Source organism: Papilio polytes, unplaced genomic scaffold, assembly GCF_000836215.1.
Source record: "Papilio polytes unplaced genomic scaffold, Ppol_1.0 DF822178.1, whole genome shotgun sequence".
NCBI classification, from domain to species: Eukaryota; Metazoa; Arthropoda; class Insecta; order Lepidoptera; family Papilionidae; genus Papilio; species Papilio polytes.
Genome location: NW_013527026.1, coordinates 2,781,210 through 2,803,303, shown reverse-complemented (window position 1 = coordinate 2,803,303; position 22,094 = coordinate 2,781,210). Strand labels below are relative to the sequence as shown.

At 31.7% G+C, this 22,094-nt stretch overlaps 3 protein-coding genes across 4 annotated transcripts; all 3 read left to right on the top strand.

Annotated features, from left to right (window-relative positions):
- The first annotated feature begins 1,545 nt into the window (after positions 1–1,545).
- Positions 1,546–3,192, top strand: LOC106106580. The gene is made up of 3 exons (XM_013287181.1): positions 1,546–1,962; positions 2,368–2,540; positions 2,762–3,192. The coding sequence occupies exons 1-3, from the start codon at positions 1,851–1,853 to the stop codon at positions 2,921–2,923; spliced, it is 447 nt and encodes a 148-aa protein (XP_013142635.1). The 5' UTR covers positions 1,546–1,850; the 3' UTR covers positions 2,924–3,192.
- A 1,773-nt stretch (positions 3,193–4,965) lies between these two features.
- LOC106106543 lies at positions 4,966–8,253 on the top strand. Its single transcript, XM_013287141.1, has 2 exons — positions 4,966–5,217; positions 7,477–8,253. Exons 1-2 carry the CDS (start codon positions 4,998–5,000, stop codon positions 7,755–7,757), a joined length of 501 nt encoding a protein of 166 aa, XP_013142595.1. The 5' UTR covers positions 4,966–4,997; the 3' UTR covers positions 7,758–8,253.
- Positions 8,254–9,638: 1,385 nt separating this feature from the next.
- On the top strand, positions 9,639–22,024 carry LOC106106676 (glutamyl aminopeptidase-like). Of its 2 annotated transcripts, XM_013287297.1 has the most exons (18): positions 9,639–9,812; positions 11,112–11,309; positions 11,937–12,292; positions 13,556–13,691; positions 13,816–14,092; positions 14,276–14,446; positions 14,881–14,978; positions 15,201–15,335; positions 15,445–15,611; positions 16,036–16,179; positions 16,632–16,717; positions 17,034–17,164; positions 17,681–17,881; positions 17,946–18,022; positions 18,121–18,278; positions 18,507–18,636; positions 19,519–19,741; positions 21,291–22,024. In XM_013287297.1, the coding sequence occupies exons 2-18, from the start codon at positions 11,112–11,114 to the stop codon at positions 21,432–21,434; spliced, it is 2,832 nt and encodes a 943-aa protein (XP_013142751.1). In that variant the 5' UTR covers positions 9,639–9,812; the 3' UTR covers positions 21,435–22,024. The 2 variants fall into 2 exon arrangements, with proteins under 2 accessions (XP_013142751.1, XP_013142752.1); XM_013287298.1 differs by lacking the exons at positions 9,639–9,812; positions 11,112–11,309; positions 11,937–12,292 and adding an exon at positions 12,792–13,382.
- Positions 22,025–22,094: the final 70 nt, after the last annotated feature.

The window sequence follows — 22,094 nt, the reverse complement described above, 5'->3', positions numbered from 1 at the left end:
ATTATTCCCGAGCGTGTACGTGTATGATTGGAGTCGTGAAATTTGATGTAAATTTCTATTTTTAATTGTTACGTTGTCAATTACTAAAGCAGTAATAACTGCGTAAATCGCATAAGACATTGATAGAATTATATTTAATTCGCCTTTCTTTTAATTTAGGAATACAAACACAAGTAATACTTAAGCTTAACATTTGTCAATTAATTATTCTTAATATTACTTATATTATAAATGCGAAAGTTTGGATGGTGAAATGGTAATTGGTCCAAATAGCCTGGAAAAATACACACATTACTTACTAATTAAAATTCCGAGCGACTTTGACTATTAGGCAAACTCCAGTAAATAGTTATCAGAAACGCTGAATTATTTGTAACAAGATAACTCTAGTCACAAATCCTATTGATGAATTAATCTTGTCGTTCCGTATCTAAACCATATATTTACTTCAAGCTATGTATAATTAACGAACGATTAACTATTATCAGGCTAGTTTTGTTTTAGGGTATTTTAGAACTTTCGTGCATCTATGTTCAGTTCATTTAACACGTAAGCTACTGCGAGTCAATTCCTTTGTGATTGGCTTTTTATATAGTATTCTGTTTTGAAACTAGAGGTATGTACAGTTAGAATATTTCCAGCGTTGTCGCAAAATTGATGAAGTTTCGGAAAACCATTACGACTAGGCTTTTCTTGTTTTCCATTTTATAATCCCCTCGAAATCTTTTTCAATTTCACTAAGTCGAAAACGAGGGATTTTTATTTTATTCTATGTTATTTTACAATCTATTTTCAAAAGATTAATCTTTATAAATATTTTTCCAATGCTGTGTTTGACAATAACAAGAGCCGTTGTTTTATTTATAAGCTCTTCATATCTACTTCTTAAAATTAGTGGTTTGTTTAATGTTCAAACATTAATTCAAACATGAAATACTTAACAGTGGTACAAATTAAACGCTGCTATCAGCATCTCGTAGTAGATTATTCGTAGTACAAATTCGAGTGTTGTTCATTACCTGTTCAAGGGAAATAGAGTCCGTCGCAAATTATTCAAATGTATATCATATGGAATACGCTTAACATAGAAACATTAAACAACGATATAAATCATAATCTCTCTTTACTATTCATCTGCATATTACTCTAAAAGTGATTCCCGTTGAACTTGAAGACGATCTACGTAACTGCATTAGTTATTGGTAAATTTTCAATTTGTGAATAAGTTTTACATGTACCAATATAAAAGAGCATTTGATATGAACATAACATTATCGTTTTTACAGAAAGATGTATTGTTTAATTTTTGTCACCCACATCTTCTAATGTTGCTTTTTGACTGCCAGACACCAGGAACGGTGTATTCATATTAATTTGTTATAGAAAAAACTATAATTTTATTTTAGGAACTTTATCAAAATTGAATTAGTGAAAAAGCAGAAATGGACATTATTTTAACACGAACGTGAACAGAATAAAAATTGGAAATGTAAAGTGACATGCTAATTATCTACGTTAGTATGAATTTGGTCTACAAACCTAATTAATGCCTTTCATTCGTATGGGTGTATGTTAGATTGCTATCAGAGTTTCGATGTCCATCAGGAGTTGCCGTTAATGATTCGGCGTTAGTCCTAAAGCGGTGTCAATATCGGGGTCGGAATTTCTACACCACGATCACGTTGTCCTGTACTTTCTTTTGACGTTTTTATTTGGTCTCGCCGACTATTGTCTTCTGTAGGACACTTTATATCCTGCCATTCGATCATATGAACATCAGTTATCGGCAGGACATTGCCTGGTCTTCATCGATTTTTTGGTGCTCGAAATAAATTTAATTTTCAGTTACAATGTGTCGGATGTTCGGTGTCCTGTCTCTGGCCTACGTGGCTATCTTTATCACGGTAGTGCAATGTAGTGAAGATGTGACAACATCGGGAATTACCAGTTTTTTGAGCCAAGGTACCTTTAAATAAGCAAATTAGTAATTTAATTCGTGTACTTTGTGGATTCAGAATGGTGATTCTGTTTAGTGTAATTGTAGTTTAACTATAACAAATTGCTAGATTGCTAGATATAGAATAAATAGATATTTTTTCTGAATTCAAGAATAGAATAAAACTAGCCTAAAAACCTGAAAAAATCATAAGAAATTTAAGATAAAAGGTTCATTCAATAAGACTTACTTAAAGCAGTCATAACAAGTCAGTCGTTGCACGTTTATAACATTTCATAATGTAAAAAGACAAAAGGATTTCAAGAAAAACTGTTTCGTTAATCATTACGTCATTACGTGGTCAATAAAATACATATTTTAATTTTTATTAGTATAGATATGCTCTAAAGTGAAAATGTATTTATCTTTAGATGTTGACGTCGGCCGTACGTTCGGAAGGCCCGCTCTAAAAAGGCTATCCTTCATCTTCCTACCTGTGATGTTCACGTTGGGAGTTATATCCACTCTGATGCTCGCACTCGCTGTTATATCCGTGAAGAATCTTGCCATTGGCGTAATACTACTCATCGTTGCCATCAGTCAGGTAATATTATCTTTTAAAACACTACTCAAATAAGTGTTACCATACCCTAAGATGAAATTTTAACCTTCATAAAACTAAAAAAAGCTACGACGCGTAATGCAGTATATGGATTTATGAGCTGAACTAATTGTGTCAACCACGCATTGAGTGGGATAATTGTAGGAGAAACGATGTTTAAACTTAAACGGCGTGTAAAATATTTTTCAATATTCTCCCAACAGGCGGCATCTCGATTGTTCTTCGCGGCCACCTCGCCCTCTTCTCCTTTAGTGCACCTGCACCCGCGAGCTGAACTGTTACCGGCGCCTGCTCCATGGCCGGCTTCGGGACCCCTCCTCTCGCCCTGGGCGAGATCTGGCGATGACGCAACCATTTCTGATTAAGTCAAACATTAGTTGGAAATAATTTACTTGTCATAAGCGATTGAATCTATCAATTATCTTGTAGGGATGTAACATTCCAAAAACATATCGAAGCTATATTTTGTATACGATTTAGTTGTAAGATATTGAGTTTGCATTTGTGGCGTGTAAGATCTTCGTCTGTCTCTCGCAAAACAATATTTTGCGAAGGTTAGACGACGGTATGGAAGTAGATATTAAGAGTATTTATACAACTACCTCCTTAAGGATTAAAATATTTGAATTATTTCATTGGTTTTATTTTTCTTAATATAGTCAAGAACATCTGACCTTCTATTTTCTGTATTGTATCAAAAAATTAAAGGATTTTTGGTGCTCAACATAATTATGCTGAGTTACAAATTTGTAAACACATCAAAATACATATATGATTTAGTTAGAAAGTTTAGTAATCTTACTTAAAACTTGTTCCTCCTCTTTGATAATTAGCTCCGCCCCGGGTGGTGATGACCACGCTGTGAAATTAATTTGCGACGATTAACTTAAATTAATCTTGTCAGATTCACTTTCTACGTTCGTCGAACTTGGATATCGTAACGAGTTCTACATGGAGAATAGAGATATACGTTAAATATTCGCACGCATGACAAATGGACGTACACGCAAGAAGTAATTTGCATAGATTAACGATAAAAAAAATGAAACATCAACATCACGATATCGTAAATGCTCGTAACGATTTCTATAAAGAACTGAAAGTTTCTGACTGATGTAAATGGTAGTAACTTTATTTGTCGTTATATTTTTATGTCTTGTTTTTAAGATAATAGCTAATATTCACATAATAGCTAAGTTTGTGTTTTGAATGATAATATCCAAGTTCATAAACTGAATAACAGATACAATAGCAATGGCGTCTGTGACACGCTCTAAATCTTTTACCTGCATTGTAAAATAGCCCACGTTACAAGTGATGATTCTAGTTCAATACAATTTCAATACCAACCGTAGCGCTATAATAATAGAAATTTTACTTGGCCAATTTAAATTTGTGAAATTTTTAATAAGACTTATTTGTTGGCTTAAAACAACTAATAACATTTTCTTCCATTATCTTAAGCTTTTTAATTTTCCTTATAAACATGAGTTAATAAAAGAGAAAGCTATGTTAATAATGTCTTGGATCCATAGGTTATCTTTGTACTTGATTTTTCATCGGTTTCTAACCAGTTAAGACTTTCTCAAACCCCATAATTTATGGCCTAAGGCATGCTTAAACCCTAAACGAATGTACAGTGAGTTGAATTCCACTGTTGAAATGTACAAATGTGTTTTCTACGTTGACTGAATTCCAGAGACAATGATATATTGAACTATAACATATGTTGCATTTTATCCAATAATTATTCACATTTATCGTAAACATTATGACTTGACCTTACCCCGAAGTGCAAAGGAACGAAATTATAAGATCATCTACATACGACTTGGATCCAGTACATAAAACGCTTTTAATAAACGAAAGCGAAAACGAAGAAGCAGTTTTTATTTTACGTATATTTAAAAGTCAATTTCTCTCGTTAAGTAAATCAATGTAACAATTTCGTAAGAAATTTTAAAAGACCTTTAAGTTTTTAATACTTTACAATATTGAACCTTTTTGTTCGTTACTTAAAGGTCATAGACAGCTTCATCGCATCGAAAACAACTACGACTGTATTTAATTGTTATGAAGTATGCATGCACCCTACTGAACATAAATAAATTTTCTTAAAACGTTACTTTTACATAATTCAATTACACTATTTTTTATACCTAACGTAACTAACGGACGTAAGTTAGTAGTTACGATTATATAAAAAAATCTCTAGACGTATCCTAAGCCTAGTCTATCCTTTGAACGTTGGTTTAACTAATTTAAGTTGGATAACACCGGTACTAAAAGCAATACGATGTACAAGCATAAAGTAAAATTAACAACATTATTGTTACTATTACTTAAACAAAACCGAACTAGATTAGAAACGGGGTAAACTAGTCGCAGTGGGGAGTAGGGAGATCGCGTCCGGCTCGCACTTGCGAAGTAACAGGCAAAATGAACGCGTCGCACGCGCTTCGATATTCTTGCATCTTAACGTTGTTTCTATGTCTAACATACTCTACGGCCTTGGGACATAGTTCACAAAATGAGGATGTCAACGTGAAAAAGGTTCAAGTGTACGATGGTGTTTATGTGACGGTGCCCAAAGGGAATGACACGGACAGACTGGTCTCATTGGAAATTCAAACACAAGATGACTCGGAGATCGAAACAGGTCAGTTGGTTTTTATGTTTCATCACTAGCTAACCCTCACGACACCGTCTGCGTGGAGTTTCTAAAAAAAACTTCATTAGTCTTAATATAATTGCGACTTTGTTAGCAAAAGCCCACAGTCATGAATTTTGGCTAGGTAGGTAATTAAGGTAACAATTTTCTCACTGGAGTCCAAATATTGCAATCAATGTCAGTATTGTTTTTTGATACAAATTCAAATTTCATTTTAAGTTCAGAAAAATGTGAACAATGTCGGTTATAAATCATTGCAATGCCGGGACGATCTTTCCCGACAAGCATGTAATCAGATCATACGGAAAACTGGAACATACAATAAATTATACTATGGTTTACTTGATTGACCATATACAGCGGATTTATCAACTAATATTAAAATGAGTTTAATCGAAGCAATGAAACAGTGGCGACAATACTTGTATAATGTACCACAGATTATGGTAAAATCTTAAAATAACGACGAAACCATGTTATCATGAGTAGATCTCATAAAGAACGACATTTTATGTTAGTATCCGAGGAAATTATTACAATCTAAACAAATGCTATAAAGAGGACAGATTTGTATTTTTGTATGTATTAAAATAACTACTGGGCCGATTTCAAAAATTCTTTCACCGTTAGAAAGGTCATTTATCTGTCAGACTATTTTTTTTTTATTTTAAGCGGACGATGTCGTGAGCAATAGTTAGTATATTATAAATTAAAATATTCAGAATTATAATAAACTTTATAATACTAATTACTTTCACTTTACAAAAAATATGTACTAATTAAACAGATAAAAAAGAAAAAATAGATTTTAACTTTAAAAAAGATAATTTTGCCAATGCAAGCGAGGCGACACAAGATTGTTACCTAATAAATAAAATATTCATAAAACTGTTCAATTTAAATTTAGAAAGTTGCATTTTGAATTATTAGTTATCGCTTATTAATTCATACGACTTGCATAGTTGCATAATATTAGATAAATAATGGGAAAATTAATACGTGTTTAAGGAACAATAAAAAATTAAATAAAAACAATAAAACTTGTTAATGCAAACTCAAGTAAGATAATCATATAATTTATATGGCTATGATATAATCTACATAGTACATTGTTCTTTGGTTACGGTGTTTTATTACGAAGATGTAACGTTTAGTAACAATTATACTATTTGACAGACTATTAACCTCAAAATTATTAAACCATATTACAACAAAATAATGCCGTTAACTCTTAATTAATTATTAAAGTAGTGAAACTAAATAAATGCAAATAATAATGTTATCAAAAGTTTTGTAGATCACAGTTACAATGTAAGGAAATGAGAGCGCCACTTAAATTGACCGGCGAAGTAGATCGAAATCGGTAGAAAGTGAAGGCGTGATTATTTGTATAAAATGACCATGGTAAAATTTTTTACCTTGTAGTTATATAATAAAACATCAGTAAGTACTAATGTGGTCCAATTGAAATCCCCAGGATTCACTGACGTACGATAGGAAGGAAGAAATTTGAGGATTTACAAGTTGAAAGAGAAATGTAGCAGAAAATAGTAAAAACACGGATGAGTTTGAAAAACTCTGAACTAGCAGAAATCGACACACGATGACATATTATATTTTATTAGCGTCATAGAGTGAGGTTAGAGCTTCATTACCAACGAACAACATTGGTAGCCTTTTTGTACCCATACAAAACTATTACCTTACCAGTTTAGCAAAAGGCTACCAGTCGGTAAAACCATGACCTACCGCAACACCAAACAAGTAATATCTGTGAATACATATTATCACACTATCGAAATATCTGCTTAATCTTTTATAAACTTTGTTAAAATATGATCGTGTTACCTTTTCAAAAAATTATATGATAAAAATTGCGATGACCATTTTAGAAAATGAAGCAATTTATAAACATTGTATCTCAACACTTTCACATTTAGTATCGCAATTGTTGAATCATTTTTTTTACTCTAATGTACAAAACTCACTCGTATACGTATTAAAGTTGCGTGTGGTTTGGTTCAAAGAAAGTATCTCATTTCTTTTGTTATATAAAGCATTTCGCGAATAAAATTGCTTGTGGGAGGAAATTCTTTTACGCTTTCGAATTTTATAATTAAATTTTGATTACGATTGTTTTAATTAATAGGTATTAGCGTAGTTATACTAAATAAGTGTTAGGTTAGGTTAGAATATTAGGTTGTTATACTCTGTGTGATTAATCAGATATGATACTTTCCATTTCAGGTCGAGGGAAGAAAGTTAAATCGAAAAAGTTATTGCAGAAGTTGCTGCCAATGTTCATCATGCCCTTTTTGATACAATCAGCAATCGTTCCGTTCTTTTTAAGTATGCTTAAATTCATGCTGTTCAAGAGTCTCATGGTTGGGAAGCTAGCTTTAGGACTTATAATGTTAAACGCCTTTAAGAATAGCAATTCCTTTAAAGGCAGGGATGCTGAAATAGCAAACGTACATTACGGTTACCATGGCAACAGTATGCACGAATATGGAGCATACATTAATTAAAAATATTCGTCGCAATAGATATAAATTGCCCATCCCAAAGTCATTTTAGTAATAGTTATTTATTTTGTTAATTTAAAATTAACTTGTGTAGTTAAAGCAAAGTATTTAATTGTGCAATAAGCTTACAGCTGACAACCTTATTATTTTCCATACTCCATATAAATAATGTTTTAGTCTTGTCTATGAGAAGAACTGTAACAAATCCTGAATACTCTGAATTGAATTACGCATGGCTCTCAACTTTTGATTTATTTTCATTTTATTTATTCATTTTAACTGTTATTCATTTTATTTATTTAATTTTATAAATCGAGTTAATTATACATTGTTCACTTAAATAAATTGTATAACATACTGTTGTATTGTTAGTAAGTAGATAAATTAGATAGGATGAAAAAATTAAAATTGTTACTTATTTTAGTTGCTTCTAAGAAGTGTTTAAGTGCTAAGATAAGAAGCAGCCAGAAGCTAAGAAAATTTTAGGAGACTAAATTAAGATTGCTATATTATTTAGTGTTTATTTAATTATTGCTTAATTTTTAAATTACGGAAGCAACCTTTATTTAGCGAAGCTAATTTTTTCTGAATGTAGTAAATGTTTCAAAAAGGTGTGTTAATGTAAAATGATTTAATTAAATCCTTTAAGATTTATTTAATTGAAGACTTAAATTAATTAATTTTACTTAATTGAAGATTCTTAAATTAAATAAATAAGAAAATACATAAACTATCAATCTGCTGGTTAACATTTAAATTAGAAAAAAAGGTAAAAAACTGTTTTACTATACTAGGAAATGTTTGAATTTATTACTATTCGTACTAAAATTTAGTTACTATAAACATATATAGAATATAGACTTTACAGTATTTGCTTAGTAAATTAACTACCTAATCGAGTCAACACTAGTATTTAACAACTGTTATCAAAATAAAACTGTTTTCGAATACATTTTTTTTAATTTGTTGAAAACATTTTAGATTAAGTGACAATTGTAATTATGTTAATACTAGCTTTCACATAGGCTAGGCTCACACATTTAATAACAAAAGTGAGTCTATGTGTTCTTCCAGGCTATCTTCTACTTCTATGCCAAATTTCATTGAGATCCATCCAGCAGTTTAGGCTAAATACTCATACAAACATCCATCCACCCATCTAAACATGTATGTGAGAAAAATTTGATTTCAATAAAAAAACGTCATACGAAAGAAGTTTGTTGGAAAGCTAAAATGAAACGTCTGGGAACGAGTTTTGAAAACGAGTTTATCATCTAGTTGTGAGTGTGAAGACATAAAATGAAAAATGCGTTTTTTTTTTAATTTTTCCTTCTATCAAAGAATTCAATTAAAAAATGGTCCATGTTCGAAGATTTGTAAATGATTGTGAATTTTTGATAAGATCTATATCAAAACACTGGTTCAATTGCAAGCCATAACAATTGAAGTGCTTGTAATCAGATTGTAATGTACGGTGACCATGAATTAAATGTTATATGGAAACTACCAAGAGGAGGTGTAGATAGTAGTAAATAAGTTTTATAAGGTCTTATGTAAACGAAAATAATAAAATATTTTTATGAAAAAAGTGAAATAATCCAGGAACCCAAGTGGTAGCGAAAAGGATACGATCCATGTCCTCCGTTATTAAAATTGATTTTGACAATATTTAATAAAAATGCTTATTATTTTGTTATTTACTATGTAGTTAAAATACTGAATACGGTCAAGTATCTAGTAATATTACCTGCAAAATGCATTTATATGCGGTTAAGAGGAAATATCACATTTATATGCGATAGTTACTGGGAGAATTTTTCCTCCAAGCGTCATGGTCACTACATTATCTTGCAGAAGTCCAAACTAGTACGCGAGTGAAACGTCGAAGTAATGTCGTAACCTGCAACTGTTGCTTTTTGCCGAGACCTCAGTTGATATCTAATAGTTGAAGGTAGATGAAGAACATTTTTGTAGACTACTTTACTTGATTGGTTACCATTTGTGTGCGATTTGTGGTTTTAGTTGAGTTTTATAAATGTGTAAGGAAAACGCTTAAAGGTACGTATGGTTTTTTAACAAGGAAAATTTTGTATTATTTGTACTTTCAGACTAATAAACAAATCTAAGCATTAATAAAAAGTGCAACAAATACAGACTTCTTGTTTTACTTGTTTATCATGTTTTGATTTATCATTCTTTCGAGTATTTTTGATTAAAGACTTTTCTTTAAGGATGAATTATTATTATTAACTACTATATTTAGGTATGGTTCTCTTTTAATTTTGTACATAGTAAAGAACTTGTGTAATGTGAGATAATATAAGTTAAACATGTATAAATTTTCATTAGTAGTTTTTAAACTAATAAACTTAACTTGAAATAGTAAATATTTTGCAATGATATTATAGACTATTTAGTTTCACTTGTAGCAACAGTTACGAAGTGATACGTGACAAACATACGTACCATTTAAAAGTAGAACAAAAAACGTTTTGTATTAGAAGTACTTTGTACCATTATTGTTTATGGCTATTATTTTTATTATACTGGACACATATTCCATGCCTAATGAATTTTCCGGATATCAATTAATATACACACACGCTTGTCTTACATTCACGTTACATTACATTAACTTGTAAGCTTATATGACTGTATCGTGGGTCTCACCAGTGGTGGCAGGGAGTTGGGGCCATTAGCATGGTTGAGAATCGTAAATGTAAGATGGTTATACAAACTACTTCAAATAAGACCATGCTAATGCCAAATTTCCCCCTGCAACACGACCTAGCCTAGATTCTCGGCTAGCGACGCCCGTACTCTTTCTTTTCTTTGGGTATGTAGGTTTGTTTTATTGTAACTACAAGATGACTTAATAATTTGGCTAAATATGAAATGTGTCTTTAGATTCTTCTTTGAAGCGAGAGAGTTGAAATCGTTTAGTTTAGTTTTTTTATAAATATGCTGTAGTATTCTTACTAAGTAGTGTTGAACATGAATTTTATGGGATAATTTTTTGTACCTTAATTTAATCCTTGTTTGAAACTTTGCTGTTTCTCACACGGAAATCGTTATTAAAAATGATATAATTAATTAGATGTACATGCCCCCGGTTATAGTAATTTAGAAAGTAGTACATTAAACCACCTATCGCGTAAAAAATAGTGAAAGTTCCCGTTGCTACAGTTACTATTGCTTATGTTTTCTGCAACATCCGATCTGTATCTTTGATAATAATTATGGTACAATAACTAATGGATACCATTAGTGTGAAGATTGGTAATACAACATTAACGTTTGATACATATTAGACTTTATAATAAAGGTATTTAAAAGCTAAATTGTTTTGTATTACAGATGAAGATGAATATTCTAGAGTGGCTATGGCATAACAAAGTAATCACAATACTGGCAACAACGACGTTCTGCCTCTTTGTTTCTACGATAGCACTTGCATCTAAGAAAAATCACACTCCTGTACATGGGCAGATTATTAAATCAGCCCATTTAAGGAATGTTAAAAAAATTTTATCACCACATTCTTTAAAACTTGAAGTAAGTCTGTCCTAAGGTAGTTAGCATACATTCTGTTTTCAAAAATGTTGATAAGTTTATAGTAATTGATGAACTGTGATAATGTTTAACCATGCTACTAGTATTATAACATACTATAAATTATATTACTATTTTATTAACTATATTACTAACTATTCCAACTAAATTAGAGTAAAATATTTGATAATTAATTTTTCCTTTAAACAATTTGTAACGGAGCGTCGGTGGTTCAGTGGTTTAAGCACTTGACTTTTCTACAGGTCTTGGGTTCGAATCCCGCCATGTACCAATGTGATTTTCGAATTTTCATATGTACATAATTTACCCGACGTTCTTACGGTGAAGGAAGACATTGTGATGCAACCTGCACATATCGGCGAATAAATTCGAAGATATGTGTGAAGTCAACCAACCCGCAATGGGCCAGCGTTTGACTATGGCCTAGTCACCCCTTACTAGGTAGGCTCCGAGCCACTCGGTGGGAACTTGTAGGGAGCTGGTGGATGTGATGAAACAATTTGTAAGAGTGTTAAAACAATAATAGATGTCTCCACGCGTCTGTGTCTCTCATTATCTTTGTCAATGTTCTATATTTGAAAAAATAAAGTTTATTTTTCTTTTTTGCAGAATGATCACAATAGACTACCCAGAAATGTAAAACCGTTAAATTACAAACTACATTTGGCCCCGAATATAAATAATAAAACATTCGAAGGAAATGTTTCTATACTTCTACAAGTTCTAGAACCGACCAACATAATTATTATGCATGCTAAAGATTTGATAATACATGATGTGAATTTAAAAAACGTAGTAAATACACTTATCGAGAGTTCTATCGAACATGAATCCCATAATGAAATATTGCAAATAAACTTAGAAAATGAAGCAAAACAAAGACAAATAATCCTGTCAATTACATTTTCGGGAAAACTGGATAACAAAATTGTTGGATTCTATTCAAGTTCGCTAAAAACTGGCGGGTAAGTTAACTTTTATGGTATGTATAAACGACAAATAGATATAAAAAATACAAATTCCTAACTAAAATCGTGAAAAAATCGTATACCTACTCTTCTTAAAATATTTCGATTGGCTTTCACTTAATATGAAGATTTTAAGGCGAATTTAAAATGAAAGTTACAAGAACATAATGAAGATATCGCATGTGCTGTTTATGTCAACATCAAATTAAAATAGCCATAAAATAAAAAAGAAATGTCAGTCTTTTTTAAGTTTGCATTTTGTTTGCAAGTAAACTTGATTTGGGGTTTCAAAATGGACCGTACTGTCAGTTCTGTGCCCTAAAATTTTGAATTTATTTAGTCATTTTAAACGTAATAATAAATGTAATAAATAATCCGGGATAGAAAATGCTGCTTAGGTTAATAACAAAAATTTAATAACAAAAGCTACTATTTGATAAGAATTTCTGTTTTCTGTTATCTTATCTATCCATCTGTCAAACTGCTGTCATTATTACAATTGTCATACGTCACAACGCAAGTGAAATATTTTGGTTGATAAGTGATAAATGAAAATAGAAATAATACAAAAAGATACGTTTAAAAATCGTGAATGTTTTTTTAATTCATGTGCATCGATGATATCAAGATCTCATGTTTTACGGTCAACTTTAAAATTGAACCGCCTATCATTTTGTCATAATAAACAGAATCATAACAAAATAAAGATAATGGAAAACGTACCTAGTACTGCTCTAACAGAAAGACTTTCTCCATTAGTCCGTCCTGGGCATTACAGGCTCCTTCTTAGCCCCAATCTTGATAACGGGGTTTTCCAAGGGAATGTAAAAATCGACGTTATCGCTAAACATCAAAACAATCACATAAGTTTGCATACAAAGTTTTTGAACATAGAAACTGTAAAGGTTTATAAAAATGGCGAGGAATTTCCTATACAGAAATGGATAGAAATGAAGAATTTGGAACAACTTGTCATTATATTTAATAATGTTTTAAGTTCTGGTACCTATAATATCCACATAAACTTTTCTGGCGATTTGACTCGTAATATTGTTGGATTTTATTTATCTCATTTAAAAGATAAGAGGTGAATAACTTTTTCATTAAACAGTAACTTCCGGTTATAGAGACTGTTAGAATGCTAATTCTTCATTGAATGTATGATGTGATAACACATATGAATTAGTTTGTTGAAATTCTAATAAGGAACATATCTGTAAATAAAGAAGTATTAAGAAAAATTAACTTATCTTTTTTCAGTAATATGGTGGCGAGTAAATTCCAACCAACTTATGCTCGACAAGCATTCCCCTGTTTTGATGAGCCTGACTTCAAAGCAACATATGATATCACTTTAGTTAAGCCAGTCTCTTATGTAGCCCTTTCCAACATGAATGTAAGTGTGATTATAATTTAGAAAAGGAAATATCAAAATTCACAAAAAAAATGTATTAGATGGAAACAACATTATTTACCAATCTTCAATTACATATGTCTTGATACTATTTGGATTATTTCAGGAAATATCTAAAACACAATGTGAAGATAAAAATACAGAAGCTGTGACCTTTGCGACCAGTGTCCCAATGTCTACATACTTGGCTTGTTTTGTTGTTTGTGATTTTGATTTTAAAGAAACAGAGATAGATGCCAGTGGTATTGGTAATAATTTCAAATTGCGTAGTTTTGCTCAGAGAAATCAAATGCACAAAATTGATTTTGCACAAGATATTGGGGCAAGAGCTACAGAATTTTATATCAAATATTATGAAGTACCTTTCCCACTACCAAAGTTAGGTAAGTGTAGCCATTGTTAAAAACATTGCAAATGTAATTTTCTGTTCAGTTTTCACATTTTAAAATGTCATTACAAAAACACATTGTAATTATTTTGATAGCTTTGTGATTGAAAAAATAAACAATAATCCATTTTCTTAAGCTTGTGCAAAATTAGTAATATCACATATTGCAATATTTCAGATATGATAGCTATTCCTGACTATGTATCAGGAGCGACTGAACATTGGGGTTTGATAACATATAGAGAAACATCATTCCTTGTGGACGAGGCGACGGCTTCCTCCAAGAACAAGATAAGTGTTGCGAACACAATAGCTCATGAGTTAGCGCACATGTGGTTTGGTAATTTAGGTATGTTTTATAATATGTTTTATTATTATTAATAGTATTAGCCTTATTTTAGATTTTAGGAATGGCTTTAAAAAAATTGTTAGTAGCCTTTGTGGTTTTTGAGACTATGCTCTATCTATGCCTAATTTCATTGATTCTATACCAGAGATACTTTCAACAAACCTCCATATATCCATTTATCTATCTATCCACCTAAAGTTTTCTATTTATATTATTAGTAACATTCTAGAAAATTTTCCATTTATTGCCACAATTTTTTATGTATAAAACATATCAGATTAATTTAAATACAGAAACAGTCTACACATATATTTTCCTGAAATATGCTAGTAATTTCAAAGTAAAATATAATCAAACATAAGTACTTTATGTCATTTTAGTTGGTTTCTTTTATATTAATGTATGGGACGCAAAATTCTCTTTAATATTTTCAGTAACAATGAAGTGGTGGGATGAGGTTTGGCTCAATGAGGGTTTTGCCTCTTACATGCAAGTTAAAGCTCTCAATGCTATTGAACCTTCATGGACTATGGTAAAATAACAAGTATATTTTTTATTATCAATGCTAGATTTCTAATTAGAATTATTTAATACTAGCTTTCCTAGCCTATCCCGTACATCTGTGCCAAATAACATCGAGATCTGTTAAGCCGTTTAGGCTACTTATAACAAACATCCATCCATCTAAACTTTTACATTTATATTATAAGATTAGTAAGATTGTAACATTTTAATATTGTTTTTTTTTGTTCAGTTAGATCAATTTTTGACAAAAACTTTGCACTCCGTGTTGGTGACAGATGCGAAACTGTCAAGTCATCCTATTTTACAAACTGTGGAGACTCCTGATCAGATCACCGCCATTTTCGATGCTATCTCGTATAATAAGGTAAGCAGTCTAAATAAAAGTAATGCTATTTTATTATAAAATTCAATAAACTGCCAATTAAAAAAAATATATACATATTTCTTTTTAATTTGTTTTATTTTTCAAAAAGGGTTCATCCATACTAAGAATGTTGGAAGGTTTTATAGGCGAGGAAAATTTCCGACGCGGAATATCTGATTATTTAAAGAAATATAAATATGGCAACACTGTAACGCAAGATTTGCTGTCGTGTTTGGAGCCGTATTTTAAAATGGATAATCCGAATCTGAATCTTTCGTAAGTTCTTTTGATATGAAGTAGCTTTTACCTGCGACTTTGATTGCTCAGAAATTAGACTGTAATATATTTAGAAAATATGAATTAAAAAAGATAGCCTATGCTACTCACTGATAACAAAAGATTTATTTAAAACTGCCTAGTAGTTTTTGAGTTATTTCAAGACATGCAAAAAAGTTTAAGCACACTGCACAGTGCACACAGACTCACCTCACAGCGAAATCACACACACAACACAACACACAAATGTTTTTTTTTATCCTTATTTGATCAAAAAGGTGTGGAGTTTATCGCTGATCCTTTTTGATCATATTAGGATATAAAAAAAATACATGCAAAAATAAAAATCTTTCCTATTTTAAACATTGGTATAATCGTCGATTAATCGATGATAATTAATTTAGCGTAATTGTATTATTTTCAGTTATATAATGGATACATGGATAAAGCAAATGGGATATCCAGTGTTAAATGTGAAATCCAGTGAAGAAGCCAACACGTTCGTTGTGACGCAGACACGATTCTTGCTCGACCCTGATGCAGTACAAAATAATGATTCTCCCTTTAAGTAAGTACTCTTTACTACTTTAATTTTATAGTATTTATTATAAAAATCTTACATTGGCCATGTTGTATTAATATTCAAATAATGTATCTACTAAGAGTTCGTTAAAATAAGGAAACACATTGTTAAACAAATATAAATAACACAGATTAACGAATAACTGATAAGAATATATCAAAATAGTTAAAAAGCGAACAATATGTTTACAATGAATGTTACTTGATTTAGAAAGAATTGATTTTTTGTATATTTGTATGTAACAACTAAATTAAAAAAACTATTGAATCGATTTCAAAAATACTTTTGCCATTAAAAAGTTATAAAGTGACTTTCTGAGTAACATAGGATATTTTTTACTAGATTTTTTTAAACTTGTGAACAAAAGCTGGCAAATTGAATTTGGTGTTTTCTCTGCCTTTTAATTAGTTTTCTTACTCAGACATACAATCTATCAGTTACAGATGGTTTATACCAATTACATACACAACAAATAAAGGGAAATACCAGAAAGTGCTTTGGTTTGCTGACAACGAAGATAACGGTAACTGTTGGTTTTATTTACGGCCGATTCTTGAAACGAATATTCAACTCTCCGCTTCGTAAACTGCTTACAAACTGACAGTAGTAAATTTTAATGGTATTTGTAGTTTCGTGTCTTTTACACTTAAGAGGCTGTTGTGTTTAGTTGTCGTTTCAGTATTGGGCCTTTTAAAAAAATATGTTTTTTCAACATAAAGTAAGTATAAAAATAGTGCTATCTCTCTCTTTTATTTTTTATAGAAATATTAGAGATAGTTGTATAGTTTTTCAATAGATACACAATAGTTCGTTTTTAAACCTGTTTTTTTTTATTGCAGTAAAGCTTCATTTAAAGGATGGAGAAAAGTGGCTGAAAATCAATAACAATCAAATGGGTTACTACAGAGTTAACTACCAGCTCGATATGTGGGAGAATCTAATTCATGAATTAAAAAATAAATCTGAGCAGGTATTGGTTTTTATTATTTTTTTTTATTATAATTTGTAATAAATAGGATTACTGCAGTCTAACAATGTCGTGATTGTGATAATGAGTAATCGTAGCATTTTTTAACCTTAGCTGTGGGTTTGTTGTTTTTCTTTTTTTTTTTCAAAAGAAATGTAATGGATAGGCATATTCTTATACAAGTTTTAACAATGGTTTAGCTCGAAATATCATAGTTTATGTCAAGTGGAAGCGTGTGACAAGTGTGCGTGAGGAAGGCCTAACTACGAGTAAGTTTTCTTCCCTTTCCCGCCCTTTTCTTATAAGAAATGATGGCAAAGGGCTATTAGGCAGGAGAGGGGATGCATAGGAAGGAGAACGATCTTTCTATGCAACCTTACTTTAATCGAAAAACGCAACGCAATTGCAATTGCGGATGTCTATGGGTATTGGATGTTTCACAATTAAGGTGTTTGCAATTTTAGAATATAAAAAAAAAATCTTTTTTATTACAAGTGTCACATAAAATAAATCTTTTAGCTGACTATATCCGATCGGGCCCATCTTCTTAATGATGTGTTCGCTATGGCGGAGGCTCGCTTGTTGCCCTACGACTTAGCTTTGAACCTGACCACTTACCTCAGAGAGGAGAGAGACTACGTGCCCTGGGATACCGCTTCCTCTGTGTTTTCACAATTATCTTCTCGGCTACGTAACACGGAGATATATGATGATTTGCAGGTAAAGTTACTTAAAACATATGTGTACTTTTAGTTTTTATATTTATAGCGTTTATTTTTTTTAGAAATATGTTCAATCTTTGGTGGAGCCAGTATATCGTGAGCAGTCATGGACGAAAAGTAATTTCAGTGTTATAGAAGGGTTAGTTAAATTTAGTTTTTTTTTAATTAGTCGAAACCTTTGTTACGTATATTTTAGATAATTTTATAGTTTATGGTAATTTTTTTTTAATTTTTCAGCCTGTTACGTACAAGAATATTGTCTTTGGCGACTGGTTTTAGTCTACCTGATGCTGAAGATAGAGTCAGAAGTCTGTTCTTGAGAAGTTTGAACAGCCACGGGACATCTGATGCGGTCCTCATCGACCCCGATCTTAGAGACTTTGTTTATTATTACGGTATTTAACATTTAAATCTATACTAATACTGTAAAGAGAATTTTTTTTGTATGTATTAAAATTACCCAAAAACTACTGGGCCGATTTCAACAATTCTTTCACCATTAAAAAGCTACTTTATCAGTGAGTAATATAGGCTATTTTTTAATTTAACGCAGGCGGAGTCGTGAGCAACAGCTAATTCATACTAAAGTTACATAAAAGCATATTTAATATTTTTTTTGTCAGGTATGAGATCAGCTACACAGTCTGATTGGGATAAATTGTGGCAAATTTATTTGAAAGAAGATGATGTTCAAGAACTTGCCAAGTTGCGACATGCGCTGGCAGCGCCGCGCGACGCCACCTTGTTACAAAGGTACAACCAATAACTACAACACAAACTGAGAGAGAATGAGACCAAGAGAGAGAGCGAGAGAGAGAGAAAGAGACCAAGAGAGGGAGGGAGAGAGAGAGAGAGGGGGGAGATAGAATAAATCTTAAATTAGATAAATTATCAGACATGTGGTTTATATTGCTTTTCATATAATTTATCTGTTGTATGCACTTGTGTGTGTGCTAGAGAAAGCGAGAATTTATTTTTTCAGTGTATTTTTACGCTTTATAAACTGTTCGATGTTAAGCAGTTTTTTTTAGCGGCGCCTACATTGATTGATAACATTTGTTAAAACGATTAAAGAGTTATTTTTCTACAGGGATATTAGAATGTAAACAAACCGAAAAATCTTTTTGATGATATTTGTTATACAAATTTTAATGGTCTCATGTAAACCAAATGTTTTTAGATATTACAAATCACATAAACTATAAGCAGTTATATTTAACAGTGGTAGAGCCTGCTTTAACATCTTCGCACTGTAGGGTCGGCTCGCCCCCAGCACGACGACCACACAGAAGACAGGCTTGAAGTGGGAGCAATTTCGCGTTTCGTATGATGAGTGTGGTGCCGGATGCCCTATTTTAGTCCCTTTCCCGTTCCACCAATTTCTTATATTGAAAGGATTAGCCGGGAAAGTGGATTTGACAGTGGAGGAGGCGCATAAGGAAATATACTCTTTATGTGCGTCTCCTCCTCCGTCGATTTAGGGTAGGCAATGCACCTGCAATTGCGGATGTCTGTGGGCATCGGTCGCTTCACCATTTTGGTGGATTGAGATAGCCGCTTCCTCGTTTACCACATTATTGTATAAAAAATATCGATATGAGAAATAAGTATTCAATGTTCAAGTTATCGTTTTAGATATCTTACTCTAGCGTGGGACGAATCCAATGTCCGTAGTCAGGATTACCTGAACGTGGTTCAGTTCATAAGCTCTAACCCTGTGGGCGCGGCGCTGGTGTGGGGCGACGTGCGCGCGCGCTGGCCGCAGCTTGTCGATAGATTCACGCTCAACAGTCGATATCTCGGCGGCCTGCTGCCGGCCATCACTAGCACTTTCGATACTACTATTCAATTACATGAGGTTAGTATAAAACTATTTATCTAAACTAGCTATCGCCTGACACTCTTATATTAAAAAAAAAACGTAGTAAGCATTTGTGTTCTTTCAGACTATGTCATCTGTGCCAAATTTCATCGAGATCCGTCGAGTAGTTTAGGCTACAAATTCTAAAAAACATCCATACATTCAAACTTTCGCATTTGTAATATTAGTACGATTTAGTTTTTGGAAAATTTACAGTATTTTTAGCTATGACATAAATGTAAATATTTCAATAATAAAGTGTGACGTAGACTATGGTTTGTATTAGTAAGTCTGAATCAAATTAAACCTTGTACAGAACTATTCTTGCTTTGTGCATAATATTTGTTGTTTTAATATTCATTAAAACATTTAACATGTGTGTAAAACGACTCATGAATAATTATTGATGGTTTAAAATGCGCATAAATCGCAATAACATTGTTACTATTACTTAAAACATGTCAGTACACAAACTATTCGTGTCAAATTGTCTTTTTAGGTATACTGTTCCTATTTATTCTGCAACGGTTTGTTATTTTCTGATCAAAAACTCAATTCTTATTTATTTATCAAATTATTTATTTACTTATTCTCTGATCAAATATCTTGCCGGTTCGGAACATGTACGAAAAGTTACGTAGAATATAACTTAAGGTTTAAATCCAATCGGAGGGCACTGTGCCGCACACTTGACCTTGAGCCATCAAGATATTTAGAAAGTTTATACTTTGAATATCAGATGCTCTCAAATTTATTGTTGCTACCATATATTCTTAATTTCAAGCCAGTCTTTTCGTTAAATTTGAAATCTTATACCTGCAAAAACTTACTGTTGTATATTTTTTTTATGGAAGTAAGAATTGAGAGGTATTTAAGAAATGTTTGGCTGTGGAAATCCACTATTAAATGCTAGGCCCTAATAGCTTCCGGCATATAAAGGTTTGTCTTTGTAAGAGATGATAATTAGGTCTTATCAACGATGACAATTTGAATGTTACTTAATTAACTTATTTTATAAAGTTAAAGGTCAGGGATATCATTTATCAATAGAATAAGGTACAGACAGTCAATAAAATAAGTAACGAAGGACATTAAAAGATTTTAATTGAAAACCTTTCTGATTAAACGTGTACTGTGATCTTACCCGTGCTCTTAAAATGCTAAACAGTAAACTTAACTTTAGAACAAATTTGCTCCAGCGTAAATCAATATCTCTCGATATATTACTTTTTTAAGAATTCCAGATAAATAATTGACATAACTCCTTAGTGCAGTGATCGTGATAATATTTTTTAATTAATGTAATAGAAATTTTTGTGTGTTTCTAGCAGATTTAAATCAGTAATGAAAATTTCTTCATCTTAATATTTTAATTTCTTTTATCATGTGCACTCTTTAGCCCTAACAAGACGTTATGTAACTTTTATTATTTTAATATTAAACATATATTTTTTTTAAACATGACTATAAATGCCCCGAAAAATATTGTCCCTCCTGTTTTCCAGGTCAAGACGATTTTGTAGATATGAGTTTTGTTTTATTTCAGATGGAAGAATTTTTCAAGAAATACCCCGAGGCTGGGGCGGGAGAGTCCGCTCGGAAGCGCGCGCTCGAGACTGTTAGAAACAACATTCGCTGGGCCGAAACGCAGAAGCCGGCTGTTGCCGCTTGGCTGAAAGCACATGTTTAAATGTCAATGAAAAATGTATTTTTTTAATTAGAAGATTGCTTGAATAAATGTATGCCAGAAATATAATTCGCTAAACCGCGACCTCGACCTTGTATTCGAAGATCGATGTCAGTCCGATGACCTCACAGTTGCATGTAGTGTAAAAATCATAAAATGCACGAAGGAACAACTCGGTTAAAGCGCATCGTTGCGTTGATCTAAAACGTGTCTTACAAGTTCTTATTAAGATAGATAATAAACTCACGAATGAACTTGAATTTTGTGTAAGTTGTTTATATTTACACGTTCGATGCGGTTAGATTTATCGGTAGTGAAGTTAACATGGACACACGCTGGTAAGTGTGACGTGGGGCCGTGGCGCGCCAACGCGTGGCAGTTTTTGTGCAAAAAACAAGAGCCTTAACAACGGAATCTGTGCGTAATTTCTGCTTGAGGTTTAAAATAATATATTGTGATATTTTTAACCTTTTTTTCGTGTATTTTGATGTACAAAGACGCTATTTATCAAAGTCTAAAAAAAAACTAGAAAAATAGTAGAAATACTTGATATCAATTTGGTTAAAAATGCTCGGGTTTTTTATAACATTTATTTTGTTAATGTAATAAATTATGTCTTCATTATTCAGACTTTTATTTTTTTTCTTATATCTAACACGCGTA